The 15,532-nt window shown below is 43.5% G+C and overlaps 2 protein-coding genes across 2 annotated transcripts in view; one reads left to right on the top strand and one right to left on the bottom strand.

Moving 5' to 3' along the window:
- EEA1 (early endosome antigen 1) overlaps positions 1-15,532 on the top strand; it is a 211,486-nt gene that overhangs the window by 73,457 nt on the left and 122,497 nt on the right. The window lies entirely within an intron of this gene.
- PLEKHG7 (pleckstrin homology and RhoGEF domain containing G7) overlaps positions 8,560-15,532 on the bottom strand; it is a gene marked incomplete at both ends in the record, with an annotated part of 35,102 nt that continues 28,129 nt past the window's right edge. The window contains 3 exons of the mRNA XM_082497702.1: positions 8,560-8,667; positions 11,344-11,441; positions 15,325-15,484. Of these exons, the coding sequence (XP_082353828.1) occupies positions 8,560-8,667; positions 11,344-11,441; positions 15,325-15,484 (366 nt within the window). The remainder of the gene's footprint in view (positions 8,668-11,343; positions 11,442-15,324; positions 15,485-15,532) is intronic.

Genomic DNA, 15,532 nt, shown 5'->3' with positions numbered 1-15,532 from the left:
TCCTTGTGCTTCTAAGGGAGATCCAAACTTTCCACACTAGGTAGCCTACTAAGAAAAAGCCTTTTTGAGACTGCTGCAGTTTATCTGACCTTTTCTTCTGTCCCTTCCCTCAGCTTTTGGTGGAAGAAGCTGAACTCCTGCTACACCTATCAAGTCTCATTTTTCCATTGCTCCATCTGACCCCCATTAGTGAGGGGTCTTAAATGTTATGTTAGGTATATGATTTAGTCTGCTTAGAACGGTGGTGTGAATCTCCTGCTACTGGCTTAGTTATAAGCCAAACAGCTCTAAATAAGAGGCCAATATATATGTCTTTAGATATTTATTCATATTTTCTTTTCTCTGCTTGCAACAGAGGTTTCTTGTAGAGTTCATGTAGGCTCCAAACTCTTTTTTTGTTGTGATTTTATTTAAATCTGTTCGTTCTTGCCTGCCTGTCTCTAACTTTTCTTCCCTTTTGTGTCTGGTATTTCAACACTGTTAAGGTTATTTCTTCCAATTGGGGGTTATGCCTTCTGATATCTAGGGACCCTTTGTCTTAAATACCCTAATAAATTCCCCACACCCCTTCTGGTCTTATAAAATTTTGCCAGCTGTTCAGAGATAAGAACTGCGTCCTGAATTCCTCTATTTTTTGCCTGAGGTAAGGAATCAAATTCTGTCACAATGATGGAAGCTTAGCCATCGTTATGCAGGTTTGTTTCCTTTTATCTATTGACAGCTCTATAAGTGAATGAAGAAGAGTCTCTTATGAAAAATGGCTAGTCCTGATGTACTCTCAAGTGAAAAAATGTCTTATTCCCTCTTCTCCAGAAGTAGTGATCTATATGTTTCATATCCCTTCTTAGCTTACCTGTCTGGTTCTATATTTGCAGCCTCAAAGAGTCTTCCTCAAGGAGTTTTCTTAAAATTAAACTATTTCCCAAAAGCCAGCTGAATTATGTGACTAGTTCTCCTCACTGTAAAAGGGTTTGGGCTACAACACTGCTTTGTGTGAAATACTGACCTGCTTTTCTGGTTCAAACTTGAGTTGCGTGCCCAAAAGAAAGAATTGCTGCAACGATTCCATATGAACAGAGCCCCTGGACTCGCTGTTTCTCCTTGTCAGTGTAACTGTTTGGCATAAGAATATTTTGAATAGAAAATATGAACAGAATCTCTGCCTCTGGGAATTTTTTTTCTACTGATTTATTTATGGAGAGAATCCGACGAGTTTGCTTTCGAGCTTTTCTTGGTCTTGCATGTGACTTCAGAAATGTGGGAACGATAAAGATGTGACAGTCGCGTTCCAGCCTGGGTGCGCTCTGCCCTGTGGTGTGACACACAGAGCCTTGTGCTGCTCTCGGGGTGAAGGACAACCACGTGGAGAGAGGGAAGAGAGAAGCTTCTCATGACTGCATAAGGACAAAACACATGAGACAGAGGAAGAGGGAAATCTCTCAGCTAGGAAAATGGTTAAAAGACTCACTTGTGTTCAGGCATTTTGCTTGTGAATGGGAATGCGTGAAAGTCGAGGAGAGAGCTCTGCAGTAAAGAGGAAGTGGTAGAAGCTCTACTAGAGTTGTTCTTAATTCAGCCTTTTAGGATCCCTTTGTGTAAAGACAAGCAGAGTCACCTCACTCAGCTGGCTGCTGAAGCGGTGTAGTTGGTTGACCCCAGATCAGACCTTGGTCTGGAGCTCCTCAGCTTCAGGGGCAAAACCGGCTTGATTTCTGAAGGTTGCTTTTTGCTGACAAGCTTATATGACCAATTTTTTTGAGGGGACGGAAATGCTTTTCAAATATATGTTTGTAGAAACAGTGATTGTTAAAATCTGGAGGAACAGTGGTAGGGTAGAAGCTTTCATGCTTGAGCTTTGAGTCTGCAACAATAGGTCAGGATTTCTACAGCTTTTCACTGGAGTAAGTTTATGACTCCGTTGCTGAATCTTATGCTCCTTCTTTTGTGCTTATGATTCTTAGTGCTGGTCTGTATTTGTTGACAAGTTGATGGTGTAATAGACCCTATAATGCTCTCGGCCTCATTGCCAGGTTGGAAGTTGTGCTCAAGCTCAATAAAATGACCTATGAGATACATAATAAGGGAAACTGGAAGGTGAAAAGCTTTGTATTTATAAATCTGCTTGCAGAGTCTGACTGTTTTGATGGGCATGTTTCAGTAGGAATGTGGGATTTTTGTTGCACGGCTTTAAAATATAAATAATAGGAAAACCTAGTAAAAAGCCTGGTAACTTTTATGATGCTGAGTTAAAGGATTCCAGACAAAATAGTTTAATGCACTGATGTTTCAGGCTGCGAACACAGAAACAGAGGGAAAAAATAATAAAATGACAGAAGAGACTAAAGCCTTGGAACGGGAGGATGCACAGTGGTGTGTTTTCGCAGCCTCTGGCAAGAACCAAATTGCTCTGATTCACTGAGGAGAGGCCATTAGAGAGCAAGAGGTGGAAATAATGGCAAAACCAGCGCTCCAACCGGTAGGTGTGTGGGATCCTCAAGCTGCCTTTGCTTACTAGCCATTTACCATCGCATCAGGAACTGGGATGGTGAAGTGTGGGGTTTGTTCCTGGAACTGTCCCCTCTGCAGGACACTCCATCCACATTCAGAATTGCTTGGGGAGCAGAATATGAGGGACCAGCTGCTATGTGGGCTGAGACAAACTATGGACACAATCAGAAAAGTGTAAAGGATAGTCTTATTAAGGGCGGGGAGAGGTTCTTTAACTTCCTGGAGACATCACCTCTCTTTCCAGTCAAAGAGCTGCAATCCCTTGCGTTGTTGCCTCCAAAATGCCAAATCCTACTGTTCTACTGCAGCCTCGTGTCAGCATTACATACTTCATACTTCTGTCCTGCAAGCCCTCTGGAGGCAGGTAGCGTTGCAGAGGTCAGTGGCAGGCTTTTGATCTTAGCTGGCTGTGCTTCACTGTTATTTCTTCTCCCCATGTATTCCTTCCCTCCAGCAATCTTCCCCTTTCTGCAAAGGTTGAACAGAGGATAAAATTAATGAGTCGCAGTAGGAAAAGTTACTGTCTGCAGATGAAGAGACAAAAGGAATTTTCTGCTGCAGCTTCCAACAGAGGCAAGAGGTTTAGAGGGATCTCATTTTTCAGCTGGCTTCACTCTCTGGCACGAGAGTCCAAGGCTCTAGGGTATAGCGTGGGTTTTTTCCTCTGTTTTTTGAAGGTGTCAAGTAACCAAGTTGCCATGGAGTGTGGAGTGCTAGGTACACAAGAACAATGAATAACTATTTTTGTTGGGTTTGGGACGATTAGGATTATTTGAGAATCCTCACTGGAAAAGCTTTCTCAGTGAAGCAAGAAGGGATTTGGGAGCAGAAGCGTGAAGTAACCTTGCTGTGCTTGTATTAGATTAGCAAGAACGATTGAGTCTCTCATGCTAGGTGTAAGAGAAGTGACATTCCTAAAGAAGGGACCTGGAAAACTCAAGTACCTTTCTGGATTGTTAAATGCATTTGCAAAGTGAGAACAAATGCTTTTTGCAAAACTTTAAAGACTTATGACCGGTACTCAGTGGCAGACAGGAAACTGCTGGAGCTTAAGTTCAAACAGAACATAAACTATGCCAAGAAGAATGATACCATGGTTTGAGTATGTTGAAACTGATAAATTACTCCTCCAAGTATCACCCCTCCCACTCATATTCTTGGAGGGAGGACTAGGAAACCACACTGTCATTTGCACTATGCACTTTTTGCTGTCTGACTGATATAATCTACAGTAAGTGGAACAGCATCACTGGCGTTGTATGTGTTAGTTGTAATCAATGGACAGAAGGTTTATCTTCAGTTGGATTTTTTTACTGTTTGATATTTGGCCCCTTGCTAAGTAAGAATTGCACTCATAATTCCCTTGCACCAAAAATGCGATCATTGTCTGAGAGCATATGTAACAACAAAACCCATGTAGTCACGCACATGTTGGTTTTGTAGAGCTTCGTTTTAAGATTATAATATGGGAAAACATGGATTTCATGTATTTTCAAGGGTCTTGCCAGTTGTTCAGTTCTTAATTTTTGAAGTCGACCTCAGCACCCCTTCTAAGATACGTTTAAAATTATTGTCCAATCACAGCCTCTCCAAAAGCACTAAGTGGTGTACTTTTCAAAACCAGCAATAATTGGCTAGTAAAATCCCTCCACAGAAACTCAGTTTTGGGGGTATTTTTGGGGTGGTGGTTTGTTTGGTGGTGTTTTTTTTTTTTTTTTTTAAGGAGCACTGAATAAAGAGTTGCATCTTTAGAGAGAACATTAGATGCCACTTAAGATCACAATAATGAAGAGGATAGGTACTAGTTAAGGTAATAAATTCTGCCTTTTGTCTGTAGCTCACCACATACTATGCACTCACTGTACAGCAGATACAGGAGTTATCTGCTCATCTGAAGATTCCTGAAGCCCTGCTAACCCTTTTGGATCAACGTTGCTATGAAAGCAGAAGCCCGGTAGGCGTGTTTTCCAATTTTTCCTCCCCCTATGACCTAAACTAAAACCAAATTCATCTGTATTTCCTGCCTTTTTTGGGTAAAGAGGGCTGGGAAAGAGTGTTCATCCTTATATGTCAACAGGCCAGTGCTGGCAGGTCCAGGCTCCTGCTGTTGGCTTTATGGCAAAGTACTCCGTTGTATCACGCTAAAGCTTGATTCCTGGCTCAAAAGGGATGTTTGAAAGAATGTCTCGCTGGGTTAGCAAATACCAGAACTTTTTATAGTAATGTGTCCAAAATGCTGCTTGTATAGGATTTGTCACTTTTGTAAGAAAAGAAAAAAAAAATCACAAAAAAAAAAAATCATAAAACCCCACCATTTGATGCTGTTACGTAAGATTTCATTTAAACTACCTCTCAGTGTGAAATTCAAACATTAGGTATGTTTAATAAGGTTTGCTCACTGTCACGTTATGTATAAGTTATAGTGAATGCCAAAATTGCAACAGTTTATCACCAAAAAGGAAAAAGGTTAAGTCTTTTTTTTTTTTTTTAATGTGTTTGAAAGTACCCAATAGTTTCAAGTTACTGTAAACTCTGTTGTATTCTTTTAACTTCTGTAGTTTCAGTCTTGCAAACCCTAGCTGCTGGACAGGAAATAAATCATACCCACAAGCTTTCATAATCACAGTCTGCTGGGTAAAAACAATTTTGTATGCAGCTTTGTCGGTTGGCTATAGATAGCCTCATTCACCAAATGTACCATTAATTTAGTCATTTTTTTTTTTCTTCAGTACTCGAGACGTGAACTTGATGAATGGTATTCTGTAATGGATGTGTGCCACAAATTACATTGTTTGCCTCTTTTCTGAATTTTAACAATCAGTTTATTATTGCAGATGTGAATATTGCTCATACAGCTTAATTTCTGTATAATTGTATAAAATATAAATGGAAAAAGTTTTAAGTTCTTATCCAGTATTTAGAAGCAATGTATTATAATAGCCTTATGTTGCAGTTTTATCTACAGAGAGTACTGCACTTCTTTTAAACTGTATCATACCATCTTGGTAGGTGTAGATAGTTTTGGGTTTTTTTTTTTTTTTTGCATGAGTGTGTTTTGGTTTTGTTTCTTTTTAATTGAAGTTCAATTCTCTTAAGTTCTATTTTCAGTGTTTGTGTTTACTACTTGTGATCATGTAGTTGTGCCTTACATTGTGAAAGAATTTAGTCCAGCGTGCACTGTAATTCCTAAAATCTGCGATTTGGAAGGCGGCTGTGGATTTGGGTGAGAAGATGACACCATGCATCAACCGGTTCTGTATAAACTATGATGAAATGTTATTGAAATGTCATTTTTGTTTTCTAACCTGCTAAAGGAATGATTAATGACAATAAAAAAAAAATAGACCTTTCTAATAGACCAGTTCTGTCATTCAAAACTATCTCGTTGCTTTTCAGACAGCAAAGCTACTTTGAAATGGGGGATATACAATTTTACAAAGAAACTTTTGGGAAGCCACACATCTAAGAACAAGCTAAACACTCCAGTTTTAGACTTGTGGGGAGCTGCAAGAAAAGCTTTCACGTTCCTGAGGAGGCAGTGATAATGACTGTTTTTCAAATCTGTTTTTTCACAGGTTAAATTCAGAGCATTTTTTCCATTCCCAATAATTGCACAAGGCTGGTGGGTATCCCGCCTTCAATTAAACTCTTTCTGTCGCTGGCTGTGTTCAGACATCGCGTTCAGTGCAGTGGGATAACTGGCATAACTGGAGGACTTGGAAGGAGCACTCGTTTTAGTTCTTTAGATTAACAAAGGGCTTGCTTGTCAGATGGAAACCTTTCATGGTGGAGCTGCCTTGCAGAGAGAAGCCAGGTGATTAATGTGTGTGTGATCAGTCCCATGACAAAGCCACTGTGGAATTGTGGGGGCAATCACAAAAAATGTGTTTAGCTATTGAAGCAGATCTTCCTAGGGGCTCTGTGTAGACAGTGGAGAAATATGGAGAGAAGAGGTCTCCTCTGAAGGCAATTTGAGTTGTGAAGTTAATTTCTGCCTCGACTGCTTTCTGAGGCATCTTTCTCTCCAGAGCATGGAGAAGAGCCTGTTGAGCTTACGTCTCCTTAAAGACAGCTTGTGTGTGAGTACTTCCTTCCCCTGGGGTGTCCTCCTTGGAGATGTGCTGACCTCCAGGAAATACTGAATCTTTGGGACTACTTAGTCATTTTGGCAAAAATACACAGAAAGACAAAACACCCTCTCAATTCTGCCAGCGCACAAAGTGCAGAGCTTAGTCTGTTAGGTGTGACTTCTCTGGGCTTGACATAGCTGTCCTATCGGTGCTGATTTCAAGATACTGTGAGGTTCTGGTGAGGCACCAGGGGTGGAAGGGGGAGGGTGTGACATGTTGTGCAGCTGGGCTTGGGGTCAGGGAGATTGAGCACAGCTGTGTAAGGCAAGTTGTGGCTAAGTGGTTGCAGCTTGCGTGGTGTCCTGGAGCAGATCTGCTCTTTCCGCTCTCATCTGCTCTTTCCACTCTCTTCTGCCTTACACATTCACCACTTGGTATGGAGCCTGAGTGGCTGTTCCTTTCCCAGGAAGCTGTGACAAAAACTCGCCCGTCGCAGGCAGAGGGGGAAGAGCAGGAATGTGTCCCGCAGGGGCCTAGGTTGCATCTGGAGGGTGCCGAACCAGGTAAGTACGTACATATATACAGCCTCCAGACTGTAGCTTGTATGTACAGGTGAACCAGCTCAAGTGGATAAAATGTACCACCGTATCTTCATGGGTGGAGCTGGGGAGGAGCGGGGTTAGGGGCAATGCTTGAACTCATGACTAGTTGGATTGTGGAGTAGAGGTGAATGCGAAGTGAATGCTGACTTCCCTGTGAATAATGCGAACAACCGGAATGGCACTCCTACATTCTTCAGCGTAGTCCTCGCCTGTGTGGCTTCTCTGTTCAGCTCCCCCTAAAGCAATTGCTGACACTGAGGAGATATTCCAAGGGCTAAATTTGCTGCTGAGGGAGACTAGTTGATTGAGGACGAGAAGTGGGAGAAGTGATAGTGTCACTGAGAGGGGTTTTAGGGAAGTTTCCCTTTCTCTCCTGACTGTGGCTAATCTCAGGGCGTTAGCCAAAGCCAACCTGGTGAGAGCACCTTCCCTCTGTGGTAGCAACTTGCATGAATGTTGTGGTAAGCAGTTTCAGGCTGTTCTGTGGGTCTCTTCCAGTACCTCAAAAAAGGGGGAAAATAAAGTGATCAAAATTAAGTGATTAACAAGGGCACGCTTCTGCTTTGTGGACCACAGATCTGGGATAGCAGTGAAGTGTTGAATGGTTTGATGCAAAAGGAACGCTCAAGTTTGTGAAACACTTGAACTCTAAAAGCTGCAGTGGGTGTAAACAATGCATAATGACAGATCTGCTGTTATTAAAGTGGTAAAAAACCTCGGGTTAAAAAAAATCCCGATAAAGCAGGGCATCATTGTACTTGTGTTCTTTCTTTTTATATATTCTGTAGCATCTCTAGTTTAACTGAACATTGTATGTAATTGTGACCTTTTTCAAAGGAATTGAAATAATCTCATTTTAAAAATTAATGGGCAGTCAACACAATATATGTTTTTGCTGATCTGCCTCCACAAGCTCAATGTTAATGCATAAAACATCTTGTGATATTATAGTTTAGAAGGTAAAGAGGCATAACTATTGGGAGCTATGGCTACACAATTTTAATTTCATGAAATTTATTAATACAGTTTGAATGATCTTGGAATAACCCTTCTAGGCTTTTCTGGTGAATGAGTTGTCCGCACCAACGTATGTTTCTTCCCCTGTCCTACTTTCTAGGAAATGACAAGCTGTATTATTCCTTGGATGGTATGACCCTTCAGCTAGCTGGAGCAAAGGGGTGTCCGAGAGCGATACATTTATTGCATGGCTCATTTTCCCTTTCCAGTTTATTCCTGCATCCTGTGGTCAAAACTCCTCACTTCTGTCTAGACAAGTCAGAAATCTGTTAGCTTCAGAAACTTAAGGCATGCTGGGAGAAATAACTGTGTTATTGCCACAGTAGTCTTCCACTGGCTCTGTTGGTGCTGTGCTGGCATTATTAAATTTCAGAGGATTCGGCTGGGGAGCAGAAAGCAGTGCTTTTCTTGGTTTCATGTTGCACAGTGTAATTGGAGATTGCCGTTTCTATCTGTGACATCCACGTTTTCTGTAACATGAAAAAATAATTTGTAAACCAAGACAATCTAAAAAAGTTCCAGTAATTTAGATAACTAAACACCCAGAGCCTTTAGTTTTATTTAGCCTTTCTTGAGGCCCCTGCTCATAATTCGTGAAATGAACATGAATTATCCCGGAACTGAGGTTCTCCCAGTTGCTCAGGCCACTGCGCCCTACTGGAGCCTGTGCCCGGGGTCAGGGATTTCCAGTGAAGGTTTCCTTTTTGGTTGGAAGGTAGGATTTTAACGCTCTGTTTGCTTGTAATGGTAAAGTTTGCTGCAGGCCGTTTTACCCATTTTTGTGTAATATTTATTAGTTTAATGCTGTCCCTGCAGTTTGGGCTCCCTGTTCCTCTGATTAAGACAGCCCTACTGCTATCAGCTTCACAAGTTCTGTCACCCTCCGAGATCTGTCATGTGCTGCCACATGAATTTCAGTTTCTAGCATCACGCTGACAGCATTCAGCTCTGTCTGCTGTCATCCAGGTATGAGGGCCAAGGGGGTAATGGCTGGAGAGATGGATTTAAAATACGTAACGTCCTTCTCTCTTTGCTGGTCCGGATGGTCTGAGTAGCGGGAGCTGAGTTGTCTCAGAATTGCTATGATTACACATTACAAATTCGTTGGCAGTAACACAAGCTTACGGTCTAGCTGTGCTTCTCCCACCCCAGGGTTTTGATTTTGCCTAGTCAGGAGCTGCTCTCCCAGCTGTAATGCACGTAGAGACACTGAGCATTGATGCAAAGAGTAGAAACGCATGGGAAGGGGCAGCCTGTCCTACTTCATGCTACGCTGGTATGTGTAAATTTTGTTACTGGCCCATCTGGTTATTTCTTGTGTGTTTTTGAACCCAGAACGGGTCAAAAACATTGCTTTGAAAAATAGAAAGCTGGAGAGAGAAATTGGATGACCTACAGGTCTAAGGAGTCCCAGCAGGGGACATGAGAAGAGGCTGCATGTGCCTGGCAGAGCCTGGCTTCGGCATGGGGTGGTTGCTCTGGCCCCCCTGGAGCTGCTGGTGGAGGAGGGTCTGATGCGCAGGGTGGTGGTGGTGGTTACATAGGCAGTTGTGGACCCGTGGAGGCAGGATTTAAGCTGTTGAACTTTTCAAGGCTCAGGGAGGAGAGCAGGGGATGGGGGAAAGAGAACAGAGGGACAGTGGTAAGGGTGGGATGAGCAACAGGAGTGTATTGCAGGTCTGTGTTTTCACGTGTCTGCTGAGTGTTGGGTCTCTGAGGGACAGGTGGGAATGGGGTGAGGGATTCGCTGCACCGACATTGTGTGTTGCGTGCGCTCCCCGTGCAGTCGGCAGAGCGCAGTATGGCGGTGAGGGGCAGGCGGGCAGGGTGAGCCTGGGCTTCCCGAGGGAGCCGGGAGCTGAGGCATTTTGCAAAAAATCAGGAGATGTAAGAGTCAGCTCGCAGTGTAACAGCCCTCTGCTTGGGATGAGTCAAGGGGAATATGACACATGGCTCCATTCAGTTTGCTGTCTCCCTTTTGATAAAGCTTAGCTAGCTTGAGGCTCTGCTCTGATGGTCCTCACCGCTATCAATCTTGTCCAGATCATCTTCCTTTCTGCCTTGCAGAATCACATCAGCTAAACCCGTGAGCTCATCTTGGCTAGCAAAGTTTCTTTAAAAAATATATTGATCATGCTGAGATTGGGCTTCTTGGGAGCTGGAATAAGGTAGTTGACTTCATTCAACCAGTGCTGGAAAGTCTCCCTTTCCTAGGGCTCAGAGTGCCTGAATTCAACGAAACACAGTAATGCCACCACATCCAAGAACCTTTCACTGCAGGGTTTTCTCCTTTGATAAACTGGACTTGGGAGACATTGAGAAGATGGTAGCCAGCTGGTATGAAGGCAGCTTTGGAAGGGAAAGGTGATATTTCAATAACAGGAAAAGGTAAAGATTTATCGAATAGATACCTGTAGTAGACACTTATTCCAAGTACCAACCAGTGACTTGGAAATGGAAAGAATTCACTCGTTGCTTCTCCCTGAAAAAGTCTATCTACTGTGATTTACTTTTAAGAATTAGTATTAGTGGTAGCCAAATTTCTGTTCATTAGGTATTAGAGAATGAAATTCAACTTACAGGAGGAAAAAGAATACTTCTGTGAAATGCCTACCACACTTTCCGATGTTATATGCAGCGCTGTTACTAGAAATGTGAGGTGGTGTGAAAATGAGGGGTAAATTTATATAACAGTGGAATTTATCATACCATCTGTTCAATCTGAAATTGCGAGATGTGTGTTGTGCATAGATGAGCACGATGCAGTTTTTGGATCTGAGCACTACTGCATGAGTTGGGCGGGGTGGGGTTGTTTTGCTGTTGACTTCTCTGGAGGGGCTGACTGTCTTCGTTTCTGTGGCGCTTATTTTTTTCTGTCTTTTTTAGCAATCAGAAATGATAATGTTTTTCAACATGAATACGGCCTGCTGTCAACCTTGATATTAAATTGGTACATGTTCAACAGTGAATATTCTGTAACAAATGTGTGAGCCAGAGGACTGGGGTCTTGTTTTGTTTTGGTTTTGGTCAAATGTCACAACTGTAATGGATTCTTAGCACAGCATGGCCACTTTTAGGCTGAGATCATCCTTTAGGGAAAGTGTAGTTTTGTAATCAGAGAAGAAAAATAAAGGTGTGCTACTTACCTTGGCAGTCTCTGTCTGAGCTTGCAGCAAGAAAACTGCTATGCACTGACGATACCTATTTTCATGCTGTATTAGGAAAGCATTTCGCAGGCTGAAAACTGTGGAAAAAATATGGAGAAATGATATAAATTCCCTCGTGCCGTCGTCAGTCTGATTTTATATCACATTGTCTGATCATGATTGAAAAAATGATATATTTAATAATCTCTTGTGATTCTTAATAGGGCAACGCACCCTGATAGGGTTAGTTTTTTGTTGTGTGGGAAGCTTTGTTATTTCAAAAAGTTAATTGTGCTTGCATTTGTTTTGTTTTTACTTTATCATTGTACAGCTGAGGTGCTTTTGAGTCTAGCTGAGGATCCTTAAGTGAAGTTTGCATTCAAAGCAGACTAAATCATAACTGAAGTTAGAGAAAAACAAATATCAAGAGTTAAAGAGAAAGGCCCCCTTTTTTTTGTGTGGGTTTTTTTTTTTTTTTTTATTCAAACAGGTCCATACAATGGCTGCGATGTAGGGAAGTGGCTGTGCTCGGCCTGATGGTGGGTTTGGGCTCTCTCTGGGCCATACACATGAGCCGTCACTGCTGGCCGGGGCGTCCCCGGTCGGCTGCCGGCAGCAATGTCTCGCAGGGCCGGACATGTTGCTGGCAGCGCTTTGGTTCCTACCAAACTTCTGCAGGAGTTAATGAGCGGCTCTGGGTGTGACAGCAGCATCTCCTGGGTCCTGCAGCTGACTTTGGGTATTACAGGGCAGGTTCCCCTTGTGAGGAGACAAATCAGCACCCATGTCACATGTCCAGAGTGAAGGGGTGGCTTAAATCTGCTGCGAAGCAAACTTGGGGGAAGAGGAGAGGAAAGCACCTTCAGGTGGCCAAAATCCTGCAGTAGATGACAGGCGTGCTTGGGTGGGTTGGTTGTGGCAGGCAGGAGGGCACAATAACCTGTTGTAATGCACTGAATTCACGTAGTGTTGGGTTTTTTGAGCTGGAGTGGACGTTGCTGTAAACGAAGCGACGGCGAGCGAGGTGTGAGATTGCCTCCCTGCGAGCGGTGGCCCTAAGTGGAGCTCTGCTCCTGAGCCCACGCAGCCCGAGGAGAGCGCAGGTCTCCAGCTGCCAAAACAAGGCAGCGTTTTTCTGAGTCTACTACAGTTGACATATCTTTTTGATAAACTTATCTAGTTCATATAGTTTCCTCTGAAGCCCTGCGCTATGTAGAATATCTTGCTGCTGTGTAATGCTTCTTGTCCAAGCATTTCCAGGTGTTCTGCAGTCAGACCTCAAAATGTTTCTGGGAGATAAGATGTCCTGTAATCCTAGTTTTATAGAAAAGGAAAGTGGAGCCCAGAGTGGTTAAATTACTGCAGCAAATCAGTGAGCAGCAGAAATCTGTAGCAACAGAGTGGGTGTGTTTCAGAATTCATGCCTTCCGCCTGTGGTCAATGGGAAATACAACTTTACAGTTCTAAAAATGAATTTTCTGGGCAATGCTCGGCGGCATCAGGCGCTCAGTAATGTTTTCTAAAAGAAATTCTGTGGCTGTAGATATTACCGCTCTTTGATATACCTACATACCAGTGGGTCTGGCCCCTTCAAACTTAGTGTGAAGCATTATTAGTGGAGCAATAATAAGTAATTGTGAAGATTAAATCCAGAGCAGAATGTTAAAAGGAAAGCGATTTCCTAATCAGAAGGTATGTTGCTGGTTATGATTTTCAGACACGGGTTCCTACTATTATACTTCCATGTAAAGTTACATCTCTTGTACAAGATCCTGGCATTTGCAGACAGTTCTGCTTTTAGAGTCGCTTCGCAGTGTTATGAGCACACCATTATATCTCTTATCCCTTCCCTGATACATAGCAGGCTTTGGGCTAGAATTATCCTGCTTAATTATCAGCCTCCTGCCTGCTGCCGAAAGGGTATTCCTATGATATTGCAATATATATATTTTTTTTTCCTCGTCCTTGCATTGAGGTCTGTTTCTTTCCAAAGAGAGATCAACTGAGATCCGTCAGCAAATTAATGGATGCAAAAGTACTTGTTAGATCAAAAATCAGGGTTTCATTTTGGTTAACGTGATGGATCACTTCAAGTCACGTGCTGCACCTTCTGAGAACGTGCTAACTAATCTTTTCCTGCCACCAGTAGTAAAAGTCTCCCTGAGACTGCAAATAATTGGCAGCATTCCCCAAGGTCACACATTCCTGACAATATTTAATCTTTTTTTTTTTTTTTTTTGCCTGCAAAGGGACATTTTTCATTGACACTGGAAGTTTTGCTTGTTTTACACAAAATGGTGGAAATCTGAACTGCAAGCTCCCTATAGTCATTTTTCTCACTATTTTTAGGATGGGGTTTCCAAGGTGTTAAGAGACTACAGGTAACTAACGGGGACTGCTATAGCTATGGCTGTAATAAATCTGTTAGGAATATATGGGAGAGAAGTAAGGCAAAGAGGTCCAGAGTGCAGGGAAGGGCCATAACCAGTGGCCAGAGCCTGGGCTGGGATGCAGCAGGTAACTTTGTCTTTTCTGCTGGTTACAGCTGGATCATGGGGATAGAAGGACCCAGGTTAGAATCCTCTGAATGAAGGAAATGCTGGCTTGGAAAAAAAAAAAATTATCCTAAAACCTTATTCCTGTCTCCATTATGGCTTTTATGCTCAGTGCTGTGTGTGCAAAATGGAGGGTGGCTGTGCTGCCTTCTCCAGCACCCAAAAGCTGCCGACCTTTCATCTACTCTGGGCTTGGGCAGGAACATGGGGCTGCTCTCCTCTCCAGCCCGCCAGTGGGAGGTGGCTGCTTGTTTGCTTCATTTCTGCCGGATCAGTAGGGAGACTCATTAGGCAGCCAGACAGTGCCTGGAGCACGTTTAAACCAGGGTTATTCCTCTCTGCGTTCATCCCCTTATCTCATCTTTAGTCATTTGTCTTTTATTGCCTAGCTTTATTTCCTACCAGCATTGATGCTGAATGCTAATTGCTCTGGGTGAATATATTTCAAAGTTATCATAAATTGTACGGGCTCTAGGTTTATTTTCCATATCTATTGATTTCCTGCCAAGCACTCCAGCTTCTTGAGCTTTTCCTCTCAATCTTTAGGATTAGGATGGCTGACGGGCCATTTCTCTTATTTCTTTTTGATGTAGGAGGCTCCTGGGATCTGGGCAATGTTAGTCTGAGGTGTGTGAGAGCCTGCGTGAAAGGCTCGTACCAAGGGGAGGCCTGATTTTTCATGCCTGCTCCCTCACCCAAGCTCTGATTTGGTGACTCCAGGGACGTTGTTTTGGCAGGGTAAGGCTGGTCACTCTCTGTGGAGGTCAGTCCTCGTCCCTTCCTCCCCCAAGGACACAGCAGCAGATGTTATTGGGGCAATGCACTTGGATGGCTGTGAGCAAGAAAGCATTAAGATATGGTGGGCGATTTCCATCCTCTCAGTAGCTGGTGGGGAGGTGAGTACGAACAGGAGCAGGAGGTAAATGTCCTCTCTGCCTCCTCAAGAATCTCAACTGCGCGTATGTGGGGACACCCAGGACAGCGGTGCGCTGGGGCGCTGGGCAGTGGGACAACCGAAAAAAAGCTGCGTAACTACTAAAGAATTGAAAATGTACTTGGGAAAGAGGTCTGGTGTTTGACAGACTGTGTGAGGACAGTTAAGGCGAGGCAATACTTGGTTCATGAGAAAGAAGTCATTGGAGTCTTGATAACTCCTTTGGGGTGAATGGGTAATATCTGATGCTGGTGCGTACGTGACAGTTACCATTAGAGGCAGGGGGACACGGAGTGTCATGTCTGTGTTAGCAGGTCATGTCTCACAGTAAGAGCAGAGCTGTGAAGCCAAACAGTGCTGCGACACTGGCGTTTGCGCTGCAGGCATCTGGGGGTGGTTTGTGGGCAAACAGCGTCTTGTCCGTACGCTGCTGCGTAGGCAGTTCATGGGGGTGGTATATAAGGAGACGTTCAAATGCACGTGGGCACGTACCTGTAACGTGGACAGGGTCAACGTTTTTCAGCATCAGCCTGTCTAGTGGGATGGGCTGGTCTAGGACGGTGCAAAACCCACCCTCTCTTATGAAGGACTGCAGCTCAGGAGTGAGGGAAGGACAGACGGGGATTAAGCCAGTGTCTGAGCCCCCGTATTTCTGGGAATAGAAAATGAAATTGGTTAGCTGGTTGTCTGCCATCTGCTC

The sequence above is a fragment of the Vanellus vanellus genome, assembly GCF_965231255.1.
Source record: "Vanellus vanellus genome assembly, chromosome: 1".
Lineage (NCBI taxonomy): Eukaryota > Metazoa > Chordata > Aves > Charadriiformes > Charadriidae > Vanellus > Vanellus vanellus.
Note: the sequence above shows the minus strand (reverse complement) of the source record. Positions and strands in the feature narration are given on the sequence as shown.